This window comes from Martes martes, assembly GCF_963455335.1.
Source record: "Martes martes genome assembly, chromosome: 13".
Taxonomy (NCBI): Eukaryota; Metazoa; Chordata; class Mammalia; order Carnivora; family Mustelidae; genus Martes; species Martes martes.
In genome coordinates, this window is record NC_137901.1 from 86,294,232 (window position 1) to 86,318,058 (window position 23,827).

General features: G+C 42.1%; 1 protein-coding gene across 3 annotated transcripts in view; it reads right to left on the reverse strand.

The window, feature by feature from the left end:
* Positions 1–1,994: 1,994 nt before the first annotated feature.
* The window catches only part of CLIP1 (CAP-Gly domain containing linker protein 1), a 118,580-nt gene continuing 96,747 nt past the window's right edge, over positions 1,995–23,827 (reverse strand). For all 3 annotated transcript variants that reach the window (XM_080821557.1, XM_080821559.1, XM_080821558.1), the window contains 6 exons: positions 13,189–13,241; positions 7,147–7,264; positions 6,916–7,066; positions 6,270–6,319; positions 4,002–4,126; positions 1,995–3,654 (listed from right to left, as the gene is read on the reverse strand). In XM_080821557.1, coding sequence (XP_080677683.1) covers positions 3,429–3,654; positions 4,002–4,126; positions 6,270–6,319; positions 6,916–7,066; positions 7,147–7,264; positions 13,189–13,241 — 723 coding nt within the window. In that variant the 3' untranslated portion in view covers positions 1,995–3,428. The remainder of the gene's footprint in view (positions 3,655–4,001; positions 4,127–6,269; positions 6,320–6,915; positions 7,067–7,146; positions 7,265–13,188; positions 13,242–23,827) is intronic.

Here is a 23,827-nt window from a genome sequence, read left to right on the forward strand (position 1 = left end):
AGCATACCCCCCATACGGAAATCTTTTGTAGCACTCAGAAAGCCTTTCGCTTTGCTCTGTTTGTAGGCTAAACTTTAGGAAAAAGGACAGCGGCTGAGGGAATCCGTCATGGGACGTCAATGTTAGCTCGTCCTGGTAAACTTCTACTGCGTGGTGTTTCACACAGATACTATCCCTCGTGGAATCCAGTTCCATCAGTAAAATTCGTATGTTACCTTGTGAGTTGTGAGGATCAAAAAAGTGGAATTTACATCATGTTTCATATTAAAAGCTTAGAAGGGTGCCTGGACCTTAACTGCTTAATAACTATTGTTGTAGGAGGATATGTGCGTCTCAGTACTTCGAGGATGGAAATTGACTATTTGGGAGGTGAAAGAGGCTTGAAAACGTTGGGTCTTCAAGTGGATGCTTCCTTCCATCCTTTATATACACTCTGTGGTATGAAGAAAGGGCTCACTGAACAACTACCATTAAGTCTGGGTAGGCAAAGAACAGAATTTGGGGATGAAGCAGAAAAGCAATCAATCATCCATATATACACACTTGTACACTCAATTCCATGATTCCATCAAAACCATTTAGACTTTAAACTAGCTTGTTTCCACTCATGCACACTGTTCCATGCCCTATTTCTCAACCCGGTTTTCACAGTGCTTCTCAACCTGCATCACAAATTCTTGGGGGTGCCCAGGTGGCTCAGTTGTTAAACGCCTTCAGCTCAGGTCATGGTCCCAGGGTCCTGGGATCCAGCCCCGCTTTGGGCTCCCTGCTCAGGGGGAAGCCCGCTTCTCCCTCTTCCACTTCCCCTTTTTGTATTCCCTCTCTCACTGTGTCTGTCAAATAAATTAAAAAATCTTTTAAAGATTTTTATTTAAAATTTATTTATTTGAGAGAGTTCACAAGTAGACAGAGCAGCAGGCCGGGTCGGGGGAGAAGCAGGCTCCCCACTGAGCAGAGAGCCTGATGTGGGGCTCAATCCCAGGACCCTGAGATCATGACCTGAGCTGAAGGCAGAGGCTTAACCCACTGAGCCACCCAGGCACCCCTAAAAAATCTTTTTTAAAAAATTGTCACATGTGCAGGCTTTTTGCCCAACTGAAAATTGTATTATTTTAGCACCATCTGTGAGAATACATGTTGAGCTCAGCAGGCCTTGTCATGAACTGTTAAATGAGGCTATAACTTAGAGTTAAGAGTTGAAATGCCCAAGGCTAGAAATCCCAAGCACGCATGAATGTAAATGAGCAAGACCAGGATGATAAACCCCCCTTCTCAGACAGGATCAGGATGCTAGAAGATGATCAACATAGGTGTTTAACTTGTGTAGAGACCAAATGTTTGGAAACATTGCTATACTGCTGTAGTTGCCCTATAAATATTGCAGACCTTAGTGTTTTCTTTTTAGTTTTTATGGATATAATTGACATGTAACATTGTATTAGTTTCAGATGTACAACATGATTTGACCTAAGTATAAATTGCAAAATGAATATCACAGTAAGTTTATAGTTTGAGTCTTTTAATCCCCTTTGGTTAGTACTGAAGTCTGGAACTAGTGTCAGGGTATTACTTAGGTTAAAGTGATGTTCTTGTTCAACTAATAACCACTTTGGAAATATCGAGACCTTTTGGGGAGTCTGTGCTCATAAAACAAATGTTTGGTTCGGTAATCATTTTGCTGAACATCACAGCAATTTTCAGAATTTCTTTCTAAAACACTGTGGATTGAGAGTTGGTATTATCTGGTGCCATTTATATTTTTGTCAGGTAATACAGTGTGATGTAGCAATGGATAATAACCTTAGTATTGATTTTATGTTAAGTGAGTCATAGGATGCTTTGAGATGGGAATATGTTGATTTCTTTTTTGGGGGGAGGATACATTGATTTCTTAAAAGCTGTTTATCAACAAGACTGCAGTAGAAATTTCTATTTGGATATATAGTGCTTGCTCATTTAAGAAAAAACATAGACAAATAAACCTGAGAATAATATCAGTTTACTACCACTGGCAAAAAAGAACCATTTATTAAAGTAGATACAGAACACTTGTTTTCTCAAATTTTAATACTGCTTTACATTTTTGTTTGTGAAACACTTCCTATTATAATATGTTTATAACCAAAAATTTCAACTCATTACAGATTTTTCACTTGTCAGACACACATTTGATAATCTTGAGGGGAAAAATACATCAAAGGCATATATACAATTATAGAAGTTCTTATTATACATGTAGCATGGAAGACACATTTATTACTTTTTACATATTCTAAAAGACATTCAAATGAAGATAAATAGATTCAAACTGGTTGATAAACTTCCGATGGTTGAGGTCCTTCATTTTTATTTTTTGTGATAAGAAACTCCAAAATTATTAATGTTGAATTTCTCATCGTACATTCATCTAAAACTTGTAAAAAACTTGTAAAGATTGTAGACTGGTTAATTTAGGTGTTTTACTGTGGCTTATTATCTAGTTAATTGACTGCTGGGGATTATCTGCTAGAGAAAGAAACAGATTTGGAGAAAACTCTCCCAGTTATTTATATCTGATAAAGAAACAAAGTGAAAACAGAAAAAAACAGTTGCAAAGCCACGTGATGTTATATTCTGGCCTAGTTCATCATGTCTTGATGTGTTTTCTTTTTCATAAAGGTAAAAATCTGAAAAGAAAGTCATTGTTTTTTCCCAAAATATAGATTTTTTAAAAAATATATACATATAATATATAGAAGCTGAAATTATGCAAAACCAATGAACAAAACAGCACAGTAGAGTAGGTGCAGCATATAGATTATAAAATGTCCCCACAGCAGTTTGGGGCTTCCCCCTCCCTTTACCTGTTTCATGATTTTATAATCACACCCAAGTATTATCAAGCCTGAAATAAAGGCACTACTGACAACAGGTAGTGCAAAGAGCTCAGATACTTCTTTAAGAATAAAATACTTTAAATGAGTAGATGAAAATGCAAAATGGCACATTTTTCCAACTCATTCCAGTGTCAGAGCTTAACCCAAACACCTAAATATACAAACGCAGCCTGGAAATTTTTAGTGCAAATATGTAAAGTAACAGCATAATTTAAAGTTACTTAAATAAGGTATTGTGAGGGTAGGGATTGTTCTAGGAGGGTTCCCTTGGGGCAGTGAATGTAATGGCATCTGGTGCAATGTCTTGTTGGAACTTTTAAAAATCAAAAAGACAAAATTAGAGGTGAAAACTCACCCACTAAGTATTTATTATTTCAAATTCTAAGGGGAGACTAAAAGGGTGATTTACTGAAGCTCAAAATAGTTTCTTAGATTTGTGGATGGGGGTCAAAAATAACGTGGGTTCTCCGGAAGTCTGCACACAGGATGCTGGTGTTCCGTTGCCTACATGCTCGTGCCCCCGAGGAGCCCGGCATGAGGCTGGGGGTCCCATCAGAACGTCTCGTCGTCATTGCAGTGAGTGGCCCAGTGCCCGAACACCTCACAGATTTCACAGTACGGGCGCTCCTCGCTCCGACTGCCGTGGTGTGTGGAGTGCGGGGGGTCCTCTGACGCCTGTGCCTGGGTGGGGCAGTCCTCTGTGTCGTGGAGGTCAAAGCAGTCACATATGTCACAGAAGAGGCGAGGTTTCTTCTTGGATTGTTTCTCCTGGTCGTCACTACAAATGTTAATGTGTATGATCAGAAACTCATCTCTATCAGATGAAATTCAAGAGACAGTATCAGTTGCAAAGAACACAAAAGAAGCAAGAACTACTTATGGCCAAGTCTGGGAGCCTTGAGTGTAGGTTGTACATTTAATTCAAGTTGGTCGTTCTACAGTCCACACTTGAAACTTTCCCATCAAATCATTTGTAGAGTGCTACATCACTCTCTGGCCAGATTTATGGAAATCGATTTATGGCCAAGACAATTGTTTCTCCGATCCACTGGAGAACTTGTAACTTTAAAAACCTTCATTTTGGTGGAACGAAGGTTCTGATCAGCATTGCTTAATATAAAATACCTGTCGTAGTTGTTTAGGTCATCGCCGTTCCCATTAAGGGCCGCTTCGGACATCATCTCCACCTTCATCTTGAGGTCTTGATTCTTCCTCTGAAGGTCCACTATTACTGAATTCAGGAAGTCAATCTGATTTGTCCGGAAAAAAAAAAAAAGACACAAATGTATGAAATGTCTAAAATGCATGCTGGAGGATCAAGAACGTCATGAAAGCATACTCTCAGGCTACGGCTGCGGAATGTGCGGGCATCATGGGAGGGGCAAACGGTGGCCATTACTGAGCCCACGTTTCAATGGTTTATTTATACACACATACATATACAAAATTCTACAAAAAGCCTAACCGGTCAATTGATCTATTAAACTCTGGGACAAATCCAGAACTTTTAGGCTCTGTAGATTTGGACAAGTTCATGGAAATTCCCCTCCAGCCACCGCTTAACATCTACTGACTGGTCCCAGGGAACAGTCAACACATGTCATCGTCAAAGAAAAATGGAGGTGTTTCAAAGGGAAGGCTCAAGCTCTCTTTCCGCTGAGGAGACAGTGGCACTCCCAACAGAGCAGCACTCAGGTACCACACGTTCAAGGAGCACCTGTGCCAAGATTCACTGAGCAGTGGGACAATGAGGTGACCCTCAGGAGGAGACACTCTCGTCCTAATGTCTCCTTTCAAACCAAGGGCACTTTAATTTAAAAACATTTTCTCCCTCTTATATATAATAAAAAAAGGTCCAATTTCTCTAAATATCCACTGAATAAATTCCACTTTACAATATTAAAAGTGAAATATTTCACTTTTTAAAGAAATATTGGCCCTACTTTTCCTGCTAGGGCAAGTTCTGAAACAAAGCTGGCAACCACTAGCTTCAGGATTCTCGGCAGGAGACCCCTTCCAACACTGAAGGGAGGGGTCCGTTTTCTAAGGCTTTATCGTGTTAGGAGCTACACTGCAGGAAGAAGAAAAAGCCACAAAATGGATTTAAGTATAGTGGCAAACCACACACACACACTCACGCATGCTCACAAATTAGGAAACATAAAACAAACCATTTGCTGATTGGAACAAAGTGTTGGCAGCGGCAGATGAAACAAATGGAAGCAGAAAGGAAAGGAGAACAGAAAACACGGTTAATTGAGTCTATGCTTATCAGACAGATGCACAGACTAAGCAGACAACACTATTAAGGTAAGTTAGTGCATCTGCTGGATATTTTCATGTCTTTCAAAGGAGACGTTGGATAACTAAAACAAACTGCAAACTCACTAAATTTTTCTTTGAAGATGATGGTTTCTTTGTGCCTTTGAGTTTTGAACAGAATAAATATATCCAAAATGTACTATTAAAATTGAAGGTGGACATTAGTTGCTTATGTGCCATTTATTTCTAAACATGGAATAGTTTGCCACCATTTAATCCCATTTTTTAAAACTAAGGCTGTTTGATAATTGTGGCTTTAAAGAAATAGTTTTCAAGAACTCTGTCTTTTTAAGGTCGAGAGGAGGAAGGAGTCTTTTGACAGAGCAATTCTACTTCTACGAATCTGTCCTAACTAAATATTAGCACATCTGCAAAATGATAGGTGTTCAAGGTACTTCGTTATAGCATTGTTCCTAATACACCTGAAAGATCAGAAACATCCCAAATGTCATGTCAACTGACAAGGAACTGATTAAATCACAGAAGATCCACATAAGGGAATACTATACAGCTACTAAAAAGACCAGATATGCCACCACTTGTGTCAAAAAGGAGAGGAAAAGACAACTAGTTCTGGTTTTTATACACATGTTTTTACATCTCTGGAAAGATTCTTTAAAAAGGAACCAGTAATTACCAATTATTCTTTAAAAAGGAGCCAATGATTACCTGTTTGACAGCTTGGGAACTAAGCAGACGAGAGATGGTGTATGGATGGAGATTTTCTACTGTATATATGTATATATACATATATATATATATTTTAAAGATTTTATTTATTTATTTGACAGAGAGAGACAGCAAGAGAGGGAACACAAGCAGGGGGGGTGGGAGAGGGAGAAGCCGGCTTCCCGTGGAGCAGGGAGCCCGATGTGGGGCTCGATCCCAGGACGCTGGGATCACGACCTGAGCCAAAGGCAGAAACTTAATGACTGAGCCACCCAGGTGCCTCTCTACTGTATATATTTTTAATATTATTGATTGTTTGGACCATATGAACGTACCGCCTCTTCAAAAAGTTAAATGATCTTTTAAAATAGTAAGCCAAGCAAAAAAAAAAGGGAGTATTACCTGACTCTCCTGGGCTCTTTCGTCTTCTTCTGCCTGAGTATCAGTATTGCCTTATATTAAAAAAAAAAAAAAAAAAAAAAAGAAGGGGGATTCACAAAACTTCCATCTTTTTCCCCCCGGTGTTACTGCAACCAACAGGCCAGTATCAGACACATATTTTCACGTGAAATTCCCAAATGGGCCTCCTTGGGAACAGTTCACGGGGTCCCGTGGGGCATCTGGAGCCCTGAGGGGCAGACAGGGTGGCTGGCCCTCCCCTGCCTGTCTCCTCCCTCAGGGACGGCCCCCCACTGTGGAAGATGCCCGCCACACCCACCTGGGACCTAAAGTGGCAAAGCAAGCTGTCACTTGCTCACAAAGGGACCGCCTGGGCTCCCGGTCAGGGCAGCGCAGTTTCAGAGCCCACCGCGGCTACTGGGAGGGCAGCTGTCACTTACGGCTCCTATCGCTGCCAACACTCCGGAAGGGGGCATGCCAGGCACGTCCCCGAGCGCAGGACCTGTGTCATGACTAGCCCTTAGCTGAGTCAGTGGCGGGAGAGAGCCAAAAGCAGACGGGCTAGGTCAGGGGCAGCCCAACGGCCTTCCAAGGTCATCTCACTGGAAACAGCTCCTCTGCGGGAAGCACCACGTGGCCACCACTTTACCTGAGGAGCTGCTGAGCTGCCGCCTGTTTTCTTTGAGTTGGAGCTCCAAGTTCTTGACCTGGAGTTCAAGCTTCGCCTTATCAGACTCCAGAGACTGAACGACCGAATGCAAGGACTTGGCCGAGGCGCTCTCTCCCCTGAGCACTGTGACCTGAAACGCAGCGGGTTAGCTTAGGCTCGCAGCTGGAACAGAGGAGGCAGCGGGGACGGTCCCCTCACAGGGTACTCTACCTCATTCCTCAGTTTCTCCAGCTCTGCGTCCTTTTCGGTGAGTAAGGCACTAGTAATACTGATGGATTTCTGCAAGGAAGCTTTTTCCTCATCTGCATCTTTTATTAACTTGGATTCTCTAAAAGACCAAAGAGTTAAAAAAAAAAAAATTCCAGAAGTCAACCAAGAGAGTGGTGGGTGTCTAACAGTCCTAGAACAGACACATTAAACTTGAGTTAACAGTAAAGAAAAATGTATCGCGGGGACGTTTTAAAGGGGGCTGAGGCTATTACGCTTGCAAAATTTTACTTGAAATTTTACTCACTGTGAAGGAGAACAAGTTTACCTACGCAAAGACATGCAGAACCTGCATATCATTGTATCCATTTGAATTTAAAGAAACAAGTTAATAACTTCGGAAGACGGAGAATTAACAAAACAAAACAAGACTGTTAGCCCCAAAGAATTTTTTAAAATCGACCCCCCCAACTGAATTGTTACTTCTTGAATAAATTATTACCAAGCAATAACAACAATTAAAATACACACATGCAAAGCGAGTATACACGGATGTCATGCAGAGCAGTTTTATGCTGGAGGTATCGGTTGGTTCTCACTAATTTCAGTAATTTTTGGCAACTTCCGAGATTGTGTTTTTGAGATCTCATGGGCCAGAACAGTAGCAAAGGCTGTTACTGCAATTCATACTGAAAGGGTATGACTTTTCATCCACGGAATGTGGAAAGGACATTACGTTGCTCGTAGAGATGAAAGGTAATTACATAAAGGCTGGAACAGAAATGTTAAAAATGGATTTCCAGGTGTAGAACGAGAAAGCATGGGCGGGGAGGAGTCTGGAGGGAGACCGTCAGAGTGCTTGGTTTATGTTCTCAGCCTGTCTCAGAATTTGGTTGTCAGCAGAGGGAATGGGACCAGGCCTTAAGGAGAGGGAAACATTTATCCTGGAGTCAAAGTTTGGAAAAAGGGGGGAGAAGATGAAGGGAAGACAGGGAGGGAGGGCAAAGACACAATTGATAAAACCCAGAAGGGCAAGCTACTGTGCGTTTAAGTGTGTGTGCATTTAAATTTTTGTTGTAAAAATTACATGCATTCAAAGGTGCCAAGGTCATGAAAGACGAGGAAGGACTGAGGAACTGTGCCAGACTGAAGGAGGCTGCAGACGCACGACCACTGAAGGCAGTGTGGTTTCCTAGCCTGAATCCCAGAAGAGGAAAAAGACATTAATGGGAAAACTGGGGAAATCTGAATGAAGTCTAGAGTCTAGCTAAGCACACCGAACCAATGTTGCTTTCTCAGTTTTGACAAATGTACCAAGGAGTATACGAGGGGTATATCAGGGGACACGAGGTGCAGGGTACGTGGGGACTCTCTGTACTGCCTCTGAGACTCTTCTGTAAATGTAAAATTTTAAATGAGAAGGTTTTAAAAATTAAGTGCAGTGTGAAACAAGAGGTTTTGAAAAGTCCTTGAATCTCAAAAATATATTGGGAAAAACACAGACTGGGTAAAAAGGTCCTAGCTAGCCCTGAGGCCATCCAACCCACAACACTGCGTTAGTGTAGATGATTCGGTGAGAGTTCAAAACTTCAACAACAAGCAGCCAAATGGCTCCCGGTTCTAGAAGAAGGAACTGAGTGAATGCTGGGCATGTCATGCTGACTGGAGGATTGGAAACTGAGGCCCAGGTTAGAAATGGCAGAATGTATGTCTGGTTAGTGAGACCCAAGATATCCGGCACACGAATTACAGAATTCTCATGATTTATGGTAAATTGAAATTCTACAATGATGAAAATATAAGTGTTGTTTTTATCTTGTTGTGTGGCTTACACTTCCACTTCAGGATGATAAATAGTAAGAAAAGAATCTGAGACTTACAGGAATTTCTTGAATTCAACACCCAAGCATGATATGAACACTGGAGAGGGGGTAGGTATTGGTGCTCTTAAATCACTAAGTGAACAACATCTTGCTTGGAAACAGGATCTTGTTTAGGTTAAAACAAAGCAAAAATTTTAATGGAAGGAATGGACAGGCACTTCTTCCGCCTGGAAAGCAAACATCTGGTGTTATCTGAAGTTACCCAAAAAATCTGGGGCTCCTTAACTTTCAATTAAACTTATTTGGTAGTTTATTCTATTGTAAAAACTATTTTGAGAGTTTCACTTGTTACAAATCCAAGTGAAATCTGAAAAAATGTAGTTTTTAATGTTTTTACTGAAAAATACCAGCGTTTGGGGTGTTATTAGTTCTTCTATAATCTGAACTCTAAGTAGCCCAAATCTCATTCGGTCTTTGTGTTAGGGAGGAATAGAGACACCACCAGCTGGCAGAAGGAAAAAGGTACAGGAACTTTCATCTGCTTATCACATACACACAACCCCTAAGGGAGGCTGCTTTCTAAGAAGATGGCAAGCAGAACGTTTCTTGTACAAGTGATCAAAAGACACGTTGTTAAGAAAGGGATCTGCCTCGTGATTTATATACCAAATGACAGGACAAGGAGCCTTTGGCAGCTCGTCTTTATGGCAGATCTTCGTTGCTGCCTTCTTAGGCTCTTTCTGAGCCCTAATCCCACTGCACAAACTAAGAGGGACTAATTTAAATCGCTTATGCCAATGTTACTGACATCTGAGTCACAAATCACACTGCGGGGCGGCACCCCTCCGTTACCTTGAAGCCATGCTGGCCAGAGTGACTTGCTGTCACTGCAAGTATCAAGAAGGGAAGATAAACATGATCTGAAAGAACAGGTATGGGGGCCAGAAATCTTTCCCCCCAAGGGGAACATATTATCCAGATTCTTTCCTTACTACTTACTAAAGAAATAAATTCTAGTAATGAAGCAAATACCTTAAAGTGTTACTGGGCAAGCTTTAAAAATGCAAGATAACAAGAACCAAATATTAGAAACGTGAAGAGAAATGCAGGTACAGTAAGGAGAGCTAAATTTGTGCCTAAGTTCTTTGCTGTATATAGGTATAAAACCGGTGTGTTTGTGTGTGTGTGTGTGTGTGTGTATGTACTGCTGAGAATATTTTACAAAACAAAAGCAAGACACAGAGGGACAAAGGCAGCCAAAAAATATATACAACAATTTGTTTTACTAAAAATATATTAAATTTATTTATTATAACGTGGATAGACTTTCTTTAGTCTTACCATTAAAGACACACAGATAGAGCAAAGGAAGCAGGAGTAGGGAAGGGAAAAGAGAGGGTGAAATGAGCATTGGTAAGTAGCGCAAGCTCGAGACAGTCAGACAGTCAGCAACCCACAGTGAGCTTAATGAGCCGAAGTAGCACAGGACCTCTTCAGACTCCGTATCGCCAACCAGTTTCCGTTCCTGATGTTTAGCCTGCATTTACACTAACTGAATTAATTCGGACTCCGAAGAGTCCATATCTGAGATTTGGGCTCTCGGGTCCCTGCAGTGACACCACAAAGCCTGGAGAAGGGAGGGAAGCCAACCACGTTCTCTAATCTGCTCTAGGCTTCAGTAGACAGAGGAACTCGCTTCTCCACTTCCGTCAGGCAGAGCAATTCAAGGTTGGCTCTGCTCTGTCAGCTGTCTGGAAGCCTGTTTAGAAAGAGGTCTGCCTAACTTGGAAACCAGTTTCCAAAATAATGATTACGTGTTCAAGTTAGGAGAAAAGCCTTTACTACATGTTGCCTGCAATTCAATGTTCAGATACCAAAGACTGTAGCAAACACAGGACAATGCTACTACTGAATGGTAAGTAGTTTGGGCCTACAGGTCAGGAATAAGTTCTGCCCTTCAATACGATGACCATTTGAATGACACAATTAGATACTACCTTGACCATGTATGTTCAGAGATCACTTCTCAATTAAATTCTTGTCTAAGACTTCACTTCTTGCATGAACAACATTGAAAATACCTTTATGGTTTAAGTACTTTCCAGCCTTTTAAAATTAAGAGCATATCAAATTCTTTTCAGTACCCTATGCTCAATTTACTTAACTATCACACACACACATCGACCTATGAATCCATCGTCAAACTGGCTTTTAGCAGGCATTTAAGGGCCCAAATTGTTAGCTACAATATATTTGCGTTCAGGTTTCAGACATAACGTTCCACGAGGATTAATCTGACAATAGAATAGTGCAAAACAGGAGAAGTTAGGTTTTTAAAATTTTCACTTTCAGAAAAAATTGCCTCCTCTATCTGCATTTATTGATATAGAGAGTAATTTTCAGGAGACGGTCTCCTAAACTCATCCAGGACTTAAAAATGGGAGCAAAGTTGGGGACGTAGAAAGTGGCCTTAGCACACACCCAAACTTAGCTCATCTTTTTCAGCCGTGAAAAAAGTCACATGCCTGAGCACATTTTGAAAGGCATGTAATTTAAAGTCACACGGTAAAGACTAAGGAAGCGTAGCAGCTTTATTCTAAGAAAAAAAAAAAAAAAAGATTTAAGAGTAACAATAAAATAAATAAATGCTCAGTGAGCAAAGAGGCAGCATGAAAACCGGGAGCCCTCGGGGACCTTAGGCCTGCATCCGAGCTGCCGGCCGGCCGCCTGCCATCTCGGGCCTCCGCGTCCTCGTCTGAAGTGCACCCCCCGCCGGACACCCCGCCGGTGGCTCGCAGACTAGGCTTGTGGATTACGAATACAAAGGGATGACGCCAGCGCTTGCGGACTTCCACCCGCCCGTTTCCACGGGCTCGCTGACCGCAGCGCCGCGGGAGTAAGCCCCACTACTGTCCTCACACACCCCTGACTACTGCATCGGGAGGCTCTCTCGAAAGAAATCTATGTAAAACCCAATATCCCGAGGCGCCCCCACCCCGCAGAGCTGCGGCCGCCCGCACGCGGGCCGGAAGGAAGGGCCGGCCGGTCCCCACAGCTCCCGGCGCCTGCGGACCAGCTGGCGGGACCGGGGCGGGGGCGCTGACGAAACGTGCGCGCATTCTGGTGTGAAACTTCTCAGAAGAACGAATCTTAGTACTTCTTAATGAAAAAAAAAAAAAAGGAAGGAGGAAAGGCGCTGTTGGACGGAGGCCTAGCGTCCGTCAGAACGCAGCTCGCGGCTCCCACGACTCTGTGGGCTGAATGAAGCCCTCGGTTCCTAAGCAACCGCCAAGCCGCGGTGGGGGGGGAGTGGGGGAGGGGGAGGGGGAGGGGGAGGGGGAGGGGGAGGGGGAGGGGGAGGGGGAGGGCCAAGCCCGCCAGGGGCTGGACACACCAGTCGGCGGGGAGGGGGGCGTCCTCCTGCCTGGCCGGGATAAAACACGGTGCGAGAGCACGGACGAGTTCTCGGTTCAAATTTTCTTGGAGAGTTATTTTTAGTTTCATTAAGAAAAAAAAGCGCATCCCCGTGGCGGGGCTCATCTACGCGGTACCGCGCGGGCTGCGGTTCTCGGCCGGAGCGCGCCCCACGGCGGCTCGGCGCGCGGCGTAAAGCGCAGGATTTCTCTAGACACAAACTGCACGTTCTAGAAGAGCAGACAGGAGACGGTCCGGGTAGAGAAGCGTCAGGCTTCTCAGCGGTTATTTCTCGGGGTCCCTTCATGCTTACTCAAAAGTGCTGGAAGGTTTCCACTTAAATATCACTGGATTATCATGAAAGAACAAGAACAAAGCTATTTTCTCTTTTTTTTTGGACAAATGGAATTCAAATTGATGCTATCACATTATTATTGAAAAGTTACAATTTTTATATAATGCAATCAGTATTTATATGCCGATCAATGACTCTTTGTAAAATTACAGCATTTTTAGCTCCTGAAAATGAGGAGGTAACAACAATGTAATGAGACAATCCGATATTAGAACACTTATGAATAAATGCAACTGAAAAAGGCTTAAAAATTAACCTATTCTTTGTCTTGGCAATGAATACCATAACTTTTGCAAGTACATTTTCATCATTTATTAATCACGAAGACCAAACTATCATAATCCAATTTTCTGAATATAAGAAGGTAGCATATTTTCTACAAGTCACATCGTGTTCTGACATTTTCCTAATTAAACACATACACGCAACAATAAACACAAAAAGAAAGCCTACCTCTTTTTCATTTCTAACAACTGATTATTGAGCACGGATCTCTCCTCTTCTAGCTGGAAAAAAACACACAAAAAGTCCAGTTCGTTACAAAAGTCCAGAGAGAGACCTATTTCTCATCCCGCATGTCCCATTCCCAGGCCAGGATGGATAAATCAGTGGGCCAGGACAGTGAGAACAGAGCAGTGGTTAGTACATCATGTACAGTTGTTAATTTATAAATCATTTATGACCCGAATGACTCCCCTTCCTTAGTACAGGTTGTATCTTCAACACTCGATAAATGTTTCTTTCATTTCTTAAATGAAACATTCTGGCTCCTTCACTGAAATCACACAGATCAAGTGTCACTAACTCATGGTGGGCTAGGAACAGGCTGTTTACTCCACACGGGCCTCATTTCATCCCTTCCACATTCCAGGCACTGGTTTCTCACCTATAAAACAAGGAAGTTACAAGAGAATTTCCAGTCGCCCTTTAGTTCTAAAATTCTGTTACTCCATGAAGGGTGAAAAACAAAACATTCAGTTAATTAATCCTGTGAGAGAAGACTCACTCCCACCCCCGATCTGTACAGCACAGAGTTTATTATACTGAAATACGAATTTCAACTCACACTGTTAATAAAACTAAGGGGTGAGAGACACCTGGGTGGCTCGGTCGGTTAAGTGTCTGCCTTTGGCTCAGGTCATGATCCCAGGGTCCTGGGATGGAGACCGAGTCTGTCGGTCAGGCTCCCTGCTCCGTGGGAAGCCTGCTTCTCCCTCTGCTTGTGCTCTTTACGCCACACACCCCCCCACCTAAGTACATAAATAAATAAATATTTAAAAAAAAACCAAAACCTAAGGGATGAGAACAATTCTTTGTGAGTTTTGTTTGTTTTTTCCAAATCAAAAGACAACACCAAAGACTACGGAATGGTTTCCAAGAGCCCAGAATTCAAGCTACTAGCTCACTCACTGTATGGAGGTATGGTCTTATTTCTGATTTTGTATCAGTTATGCATATGCTTTGCTGTGTCTTCATACTTTTAAAGTTCTTAAACATACATAACTCTGTGTTTTGAACATAAAATTATATTAAACACAAAATCTATTGAGATTAAACATACAGTTTTTTCGATTTAAACTCTGCTTTCCTCGTCCACTGACGATGTATGCTTTGGCTGCATGAGTAATTCACAAAAAATATTTAGAAAATTTTAAAGAGTGAAGGCAAGGAAAAAGGGTGGGAGACAAATCTTAACAACTAAAATAAGAGGGAGAACATCTGGAGAGTGGGATGTGGAGATGAGAGGGGCTTTCTTTTTTTTTCCCTTTACGCCCTTTTCTACAGTTTATATTTATTTTTTAAACAAGGAAGCTGTTTTATGATTAAAAGTGGGTACTGAGAAGTACCTACAATGAAGATAAATGAAGATAAAAAGGCAGATGACTCACAACAGAGAAAATAAATTATTAACAAACACGTGAAAAATCATTCAACACTTTAAAGAACAAGTATGCAGAGACTCTCCCTCTTTACTGGAGGGTGCACTGTGCCTGAATTTCCATGGAACAGAAATCTGGAATGCTTATGGTACAGATTTCTTCATAGGAGATGACGTTTTTCCCTTCTTCTGCTCTAGGACCCAGTCCAGGTTGACAAGTTCATTTAGTGGTTCTACTGCTTTAATCTAGTTCCTCACTGTTTCCTTATTTTTTGTGACCTTGACAGTCTGGAGCCACACAAGCCAACACAATGTCAATTTGGATTCATCTGATGCTTCCATATGAGGAGAGTCAGAGCACACGCTTTGGGGCAGGAACACGACAGAACCGATCCTGTGTTGTCCTCAACAGGGATCAATGCACACACTAGGTTGTTTTTTGATAAGGGTAACTTTGATCACTTGGGTGAGGAAGTATCGTCCATGTTTCTCCACTGTAAAGGTATGATTTTTTTCTTTGTAATTAATATGTATTTTGTGAAGAGATTCTTTGAAAATGTGTAAGTATCGTGCTCCTAGCAAAACATCAACCCATTTCTTTTAGCACCAACTGATGAGTCTTCCCTAAATAAAGTACTACCATCACGGCTACCCAGTAGTGATTTTCTAATTCCACCATTTCACCTATTTATTAGTTGTCATTTCACCAAAAGTTTTTCCTCCATTTATTTATATTTAAATACATCATTTCCATGATACATCATGTTATTCTAATGTTATTCAATAAGCTATACTCCATTCCTATCAATATTTCTTTTTTTTTTCTATCAATATTTCTTTTGATGTTCAAATTTTCCCAGATTTGGCCAGTGGGAGCCCTTTCGAGATTATGATATGCTTCTGACTAATCTCCAGTACTGTTTTGTTTTTTTTTTAAGATTTTATTTATTTACTTGACAGAGATCACAAGTAGTCAGAGAGGCAGGCAGAGAGAGAAAGGGGGGAAGCAGGCTCCCTGCTGAGCAGACAGCCCGATGCAGGGCTCGATCCCAGGACCCTGAGATCATGACCTGAGCCAAAGGCAGAGGCTTAACCCACTGAGCCACCCAGGCGCCCCATAATCCCCAGTACTGTTTAAGCACTTCCTTGCGTCCTGGTATACAAGATATTCCAGGCTTGTCTTGTACTCTCTCTGCCCCAGCCCTGGAATCAGCCATTTCTCTAAGAATCTTTTAAATGCAGAAATACATTTAAAAACAAAATCTAGATGCTAAGCGTACTCACTAATATTGGAGTGTTGTTGCTTCTAAGCCCTGTCAGTGGACCTGATCAAAATTTAACACTGCTGGTCTTCAACAGATACTGTTAAGAAAATATAAAGACAAGCCACAGACTCAGAAAACACTTGCAAACACACCCTGATAAAGAACCTGTATCTAGAACTTACTGACAACACTCACAACTCAGTAATATGCAAACAACCAAATTTAAAAATGGGCAGAAGATCTGAAGAGACACTTGACCAGAGAAGAGGTATAAAAGGCCAATAAGCACATGAAAAGATGCCCAATATCATTAGTCCAACAGGGAAATGCCAATCAGAACACTTGGCGATACTTGTGTTACAATTTCTAGTTTCATTCCATGGTGGTCAGAAAACATAACGTCACATGATTTCAATCCTTTTAAAATCACTGAGACTATTTCATGGTCTATCCTGGAGAATGTTCCCGGTGCACCTGAGCGGCACGCGGATTCCACTCCTGTTGGGGGCTCTGCAGGTGACTGTTAGGTCTAGCTGACTCACAGTGCCGTTCCAGTCCCAGCTCCTGATCCGCTCTCTCTAGTTGTTCTATTAGTGAAATAGGCCACTGAAGTTTGAAGTCTCCGACTGGTATTGTTGAATTGTTTATTTCTTTAATTCTTTTTTAAGGGTTTTAAAGATTATTTATTTATTTACCTGAGAGAGAGTGAGAGACAAGAGAGAGTACAAGTAGGGGGAGGGGCAGAGGGAGAGGGAGAGGAAGAAGCAGGCTCCCTGCTGAGCACAGAGGCTGACTCGGGACTCAATCCCAGGACCTCGGGATCATGACCTAAGCCGAAGGCACATGCCTACCTGACTGAGCCGCCCAGGCGCCCCATTTCTTCCTTTAATTCTATCAGTTTTGCTTTGCATATTTTGGGGTTCTATTATTAGGTGCATATATAATTGTTATAGTTTATCTGTTTTTTTTAAGATTTTATTTACTTATTTGACAGAGATCACAAGTAGGCAGTGAAACAGGCAGAGAGAGAGGAGGAAGTAGGCTCCCTGCTGAGCAGAGAGCCCTATGTGGGGCTCGATCCCAGGACGCTGGGATCATGACCTGAGCAGAAGGCAGCGGCTTTAACCCACTGAGCCACCCAGGCGCCCCTCGTTTATCTTTTATCATTATAAAATGTCTTTCTTTGCCTCTAGTAACAATTTTTGTCTTAAAAGTCTATTTGGTCTGATATTACTATAGCCACTCCAACGTGCTTTTGGTTACTGTTGGCAAGGAATATCTTGTTCCATCCTTTCACCTTGAACCCATTTGTGTCTTTGAATCTAAGCTGTGTCTCTTACAAACAGCATATAATCAGATCATCATTTAAAAAAATTCATCCTGCTAATATCTGCCAACACTTTTTTTTTTAATATTTTATTTATTCATTTGACAGAGAGAGGCACAGCGAGAGAGGGAACACAAGCACAGGGAGTGGGAGAGGGAGAAGCAGGCTTCCCGCTGAGCAGGGAGCCTCACGCGGGGCTTGATTCCATGACCCGGGATCATGACCCGAGCCAAAGGCAGCCTTTTAACCAACTGAGCCACCCAGGCCCCCTGCCAACACTCTTTTAATCAGTGTTTAATCCATTTACGTTTAATGTTATTGTGGGTAAATTACAAACTTTTTTCCAATTAATAAAGTTTATGTTTTGGAGTTTTGGGTGCATAGCAAAACTGAACAGAAAGTACAGACATTTCTCACACGCTCCCTGTCCCCATACATGCACAGCCTCCCACACTAACATCCTACACCACAGTAATACATTTGTTACAAGCACTAAACCTACACTGACACCTCATTATCACCCAAAGTTCACAGTTTACTTTAGGTTCGCTCTTGGTGGTGTACATTCTAGGAGTTTCCATGAATGTATAAAGACATGTGGCCACCATTGTAGTATAACCAAAATAGTGTCACTGGCCTAAAAATCCTTGGTACTCTCCCTACTCACTCTTGACCCCCTTTACCCCTCCCACAACCATTATCTTTTTCTTGTCTTCATAGTTTTGCCTTTTCTAGAATGTCTTATCTTTGGAAGCATATGATACGTAGTCTTATCAAATGGGCTTCTTTCCCTCAGTAATATGCATCTAATGTCCCTCCATGTGGTTTCATGGCCATGAGAGGCCATTTCTTTTTGGTGCTGAATAATATTCTGTCATCTGGATGACCACAGCTCATTCATTCACCTATTGAGGGACATCTTGGTTGTTTCCAAGTTTTTGGCAACTGTGAATGAATCTACTATCAACACTCATGCACAGGCTTTCGTGTGGATTTAAGTTTTCAGTTCATTTGGGTTAATACCAAGGAGTGCAACTGCTAGATCTTATGGTGAGAGTGCGTTTAGTTTTGTTAGAAACTCAACTGTCTCCCAAAGCAGCTATACCATTTTGCATTGCCACCAGCAGTGAATGAGAGTTCCAGTTCCTCCACAACTTCACCAGCACTTGTGTTGCCAAATGTTTTGCATTGTGGCCATTCTGATGGTTGTATCATATTATCTCATTGTTAATTCACAATTCTCTAATGACTTATGATGTTCGGCTACTTTTCATATGTTAATTTCCACCTACATATCTTCTTTAGTGAGGTGTCTATTCAGGACTTTCATCCATTTTGTAATTGGGTTATTCATTTTCTTATTGTTGAGTGTGAAGAGTTCTTTGTATATTTAGAGTAACAGTCCTTAATCAGATGTAGTCTTTGTAAATACTTTTTCCAAATCTGTGGCTTGTCTTCTCATTCTCTTTCACATTGTCGTTCATAGACAAGAGATTTTAGTTTTAATAAAGTTCAGCTTATCAAGTCTTTTTTGTGGCTCATGTCGTTGGTGGTCTTGTTCCTAAAAAGTCACCACTGTATCCAAGGTCATTTAGGTTTTCCCTGATCTTCTTTCCTAGGAGTTTTATAGTTGTGCATTTTACATTTAGGTTTATGATCCATTTCAATGTAGTTTTCGTAAAGGATGTAATATTTGTGTCCAGATTCACTTTTTTGCATGTGGATGTCTACTTGTTACAGCACTACCTCTTGAAAAAACAATCTTTGCTTCATTGCATTGTCTTTCCACCCTCGTCAAAAATCAGTTGCCTATTTATGTGAATCTATTTCTGAGCCCTTGTTCTACTGCTCTGTTTGTCTATTATTTTCTCAATCTCACACTGTATTGATTACCATAGCTTTATAGTGAAGCCTTAAGCTTTTAGCTTTATATAAATGGTATTATGTTTCCAATTTCAAATTCCACTTGTTCATTGCTGGTATATGAAACAGTGATTTGACTTTTGTATATTAAACCTCATATTCTGAAAATCCGTTGTAACCACAAATACACACACACACACACACATTTGTATTTTCAAAGACACATACACATAGATATAATGGTTCTTTGTCAAGAATGCTGCTGACTGTGTGGCCACAGGGCGGGGGACTGTGACTGAGTGAGCCCAATACATATGAAGTAGCTCTTAACACAGTGCACACATATGTCAACTTAGTCTCTGATTTTTTTTTTTTAAGATTTTATTTATTTATTTGACAGACATAGATCACAAGTAGGGAGAGAGGCAGGCAGAGAAAGAGAGAGAGAGAGGAGGAGGAAGCAGGCTCTCCACCGAGCAGAGAGCCCAATGCGGGGCTCGATCCCAGGACCCTGAGATCATGACCTGAGCCAAAAGCAGAGGCTTTAACCCACTGAGCCACCCAGGCGCCCCTAGTCTCTGATTTTTATTCCTGGATGCTTTCTTCCACTTTATCACCTCATGTATTGTTAGTCATATTCTCTCTGTATGTTTGCCTAGGTTTTTCTCCTTTTTCTTCCCTGCTTTTATATTGCAAGTGTTTTAAACTCACATTCACTAAATTATCAAAATTAACATTACCAATAAATGGGATAAAGCAACATGACATGCCTCCTGGAAGGACACATTATCTTCCTGCTAAAAATGCATAACCATCATATTAACCATCACACAAACCCAAAATGAAGGCTTTTATACAACATCATTGGTCTATTCTTTAAAAAAAAAAAAATAAAGTCAATTCAAAAAAGACAAAGAATGGCAGAAGCATTCCAGATGAAGAAAATGAAAGAGACTTGAGTCAGTGAATGAAATGCATGATCCTGGATTGGATCCTGTACCGGATAGGGGGTGGGGAGGGAACTATAAAGGACATTTACTGGTACAAATGCCTAAACAGAAATATGGCCTGTACATTAAATAGCAGTGTTAAAAATTCCTGAATTTGGTAACCGCACTGTGGTTAGGTAAAAACAACTCCTTACGGTATATGAGTATTCTCTGTTCTCTTTTTATAACTTTTTGCAAAGTTTCAAATAACTTCCAAATCAAGTTGAAACATGACTCTATTCTGTATCCGCAGCTCCCTGAGCTGTTAGCTTAATTGTCTACTCACTTGCATTTAGTGCTCACACCAATATTAGGCCTTTTTGCCATAATTTCTCTTTAGCTAAATCCTGAATTTTGGTTCACCTCCAGATTTTATCAGCCAACGGCTTACTTTCCAGAAGGACTCACAGATGCTACAGCTTCTAAGTTCTTTCATGATGTTTTTTCAGATGTTTTTTGAAAACACCTGCCTGTCTTCTTATCTGTGAAATAACTGCCAGGATATGACACTCCTGATCATTTTTTCTGTCCCTTAGAAAACTTTGGGAACAGTGTGGCACAGTTTTCTGGCATTGAATGTGGCCCCAGTGGATCAGTTTTTTGTTGTTGTTTTTTAAAACCTTTTTATAAGGAATATGCCTTGTAAGGGCCTATGTAGCCAGAGCAATTCCATCTTGGATTAAACAGCCATTTTGTTGTTTATGCAGTAAAACTTAAACTGACCCTGCCCCTCCTCCCCTGCCCAGGGGAATCTACTTAAAAGCAAGCCCAGAAAACCAGTAAAATATGGTCTACCAGTCCCAGATAACAGAGCCCAAATACAAGGGTGGGTCAGGTCAGGTAGAGAAAACAGAGCCCGGATGCAGGGATGAGTCGTGCCAGGTGGAGACATCCAATCAGTGGGGCGCCGCATACAGTCTCCCTAGCTACCAAGGAGTGTGGGCCCCGCCTTTTGGGCGCCAATTCTGACCAAGGTGATAGGCTAGTTTAAATAGCTACTATGGGGTGAATTATAATTCAGTTGGCCACCCGTGTGTGACCTAGCATGACCGTGCAGCTTTCTCTGTGTGTTACAATCCCATTGGTCACCTGCGTGTGGCCAGGCTCAACCACATGGCCTTTGCTCTATAAAAGTTAGTCTGTGAGGCAGGGAGGGGTCACCTCTTGTAAGAGGCTGACCCCGACTGGTCAGTTTGATTCTCGATGCTTGGTGCGAAATAAAGCTTGGCTTGACCTTCGCTTTGTATCAGTCTCGCTCCTTTGATCACGGACTATTATTGGGGGACCTAACAGCCTCTTCTGCCTGGGCAGAATTACCTCTAGATTTCTGAATTTCATTAATAATCAGTGTCTGCTTTGGTGTCAATGGCTTCGTACCAGTATCCTCCTCCTCCTCCTCCACCACCACCACCACCACCAGCACCAGCCCGGGGGTGCTTCCGTACAACCCACCATGTCCTTCCTGTGTGCAGACTCAGTTTCCTCACTTGGGGTAAACTTCCTTATTGTATCTCCTAACGTTCTCTTCTGTTACATATGCTGAATTCCTTGCTGCAGAGATGCTAATTATCCTAATTAGGATTATCTCTGTCCTCCACAGCTATTACCCTCCAACTCCTGAGTATCTTTGCTCCCCTCTTTATTAGGACTACTAGCTCAAGCCCTTCCTTCAGATGTTTAGAAATGTTCATTAGGCTCCTTTCTGACTTATTTGGCAGTCCTGACACGGTGCTGTTTTGGTTTTCACTCAGTTCCTTAACTTTTCACGTCTTCTGTTCCACTTGTGTCATTTCATCAACTCTTTGAACCCTTGTTTTATTTAAGTCACTGAAGTTTTTATATAACACAAAGCAATATTCCACTTTGGGTAATGCTTTCTCATGGCCTGAATTCCTCATCTCTCTTAGGATTCCTGTGTCCCTTTTTTTTTTCTTCTTTTGGTGCAAAAGGCATTCAAGGGTTCATCTTACTATGGGCAGCTCTACCTAGATCTTTCGTTTGTTCACATGTGATATAAATTCGTTTTTCCCTGATACCCATCCTACTTTATCTGAGACCTTTAATCTTCCCTCTCCATGGGTACGACAGGAAAACCGGGCTCCATTGCCCATTCATCTCTATAGCTGGAGGGCTGGAGGACCAGGCTGGAGGAAGTGCTTTTAAGGGGACATGGAGAGTCTGTTGGAGGTCTCTTTCGTGGATTTTCCCTTTAGCGCCCCCTCTGAACAAAGGGGATCCTACTGCTGCAGGAACATGTCTTCAGGCTTCAGTCTCGGGCAGATACTACAAAACTGTCTTTTTCACCATCTAGTCTCACCTCCTCTGCTGCCTTCCCTTCCCAGAGAGGGGAATGCAGCCTCATTTATGGCTGGAGGTGGTTACACGACACTATTACAGAGATCGGAATTTTCCTCTCCAAATTAAAAGACAAAACCATGTAAAGAGAAGGCCTTTCTGCCTTTCCCCACTTTGTCCCTCCCCAACTTCCTCCTGGAAAGTTTCGCAATCCCTGGAGGTACAAGAGCCCCGGTGACCAAGGTCCATGCTAAGGGCCACAGGAGAGCAGAAAGGAAGGGCAGGGTTCCCTGAGGACATTCTTGAGAACTCAGCTGGGCTGCCCACCTGTGGACTTATTATCATTTGATGGGAACCGCCCCTCCTCTTCCTTTTACTTAAGCCACTCTTTGTTGACTAGCTATGGAAAATGACAACCAGCAGTTCTTCCTGCCGCTGGTAGAATCCTGAGATGGTCAATGAGAGCTTCTAGCCTCAAAGATTCTTCTGTGACTTTTCTTCCAGGATGACTATTCACCTCTTCAATCTAATTTTCCCTAAACTGGGTTTGGCATAAGGATGAGGAGAAGCAGAGTAAAAATTCTCAGGATTCTGGGGCACCTGTGTGGCTCGGTTGAGTGTTCAACTCTTGATTTTGGCTTAGGTCATGGTCTCAAGGTTGTGGGATTGAGCCCCACGTCAGGCTCTGGGCTGGGCATGGGGCCTGCCTGGGATTCTCTCTCTCCCTCTGCCCCTCCACCCTGTCTCTCTATCTCTCTGCCTCTGCCCTCCATCCGGCCCTTAAAAAAAAAAATTATCAGGATTTTGCTACACGTTTTCTTTTCTCTTACCACTGGGAACGGTGTCAAAAGAGTCAAACCACAGTCATGTTCCTTCTCTTGGTTGTCAGTTTTAATATTTACAGCATGAGGCCCATTGGCTTTGCTCGATTTTCCTGGAGACATTTTTTTTTTAATAACCAGAAGTGTGTGTTCACTTCTTTAGGTATTGAGGAAGAAAGATTCTGTGATCAGTTTCACTCAGCCCTACCCGCCCAGAAGTCTCTGAGCCCAGATTAAAATTACAATGGCTAATGTACACTGTCTTCCAAAATAAACTATGACAAGCTAAAAGCAGTGTTGCCTTGGGGCACCCAGAGGGCTCAGTTGGTAGAACATGTGACTCTTGCTGTTGGGGTCAGGAGTTAGAGCCCCACGCTGGGCAGCACAGTTTACTTAAAAACAGTGTTCCATTTCTCAACAGTCACATCTGCGAATCCAGGCTTATTTAACATTTGCAGGCAATTATTCATAAAGCAATCTAGATGGTAACCCCAATTTTCCGTAGACTGCGTTTGCCGTACAAGTGTTGGTAAAGCACTTATTGAGATCTCATCCCTGTCCAGTTTCTACAAACCAACTGTAACCTCATTTTGCAAATAACTGGGATAGGGGTTGGAGGGAGAAATCAACACTGTCCCCATAGTGACAGCTCA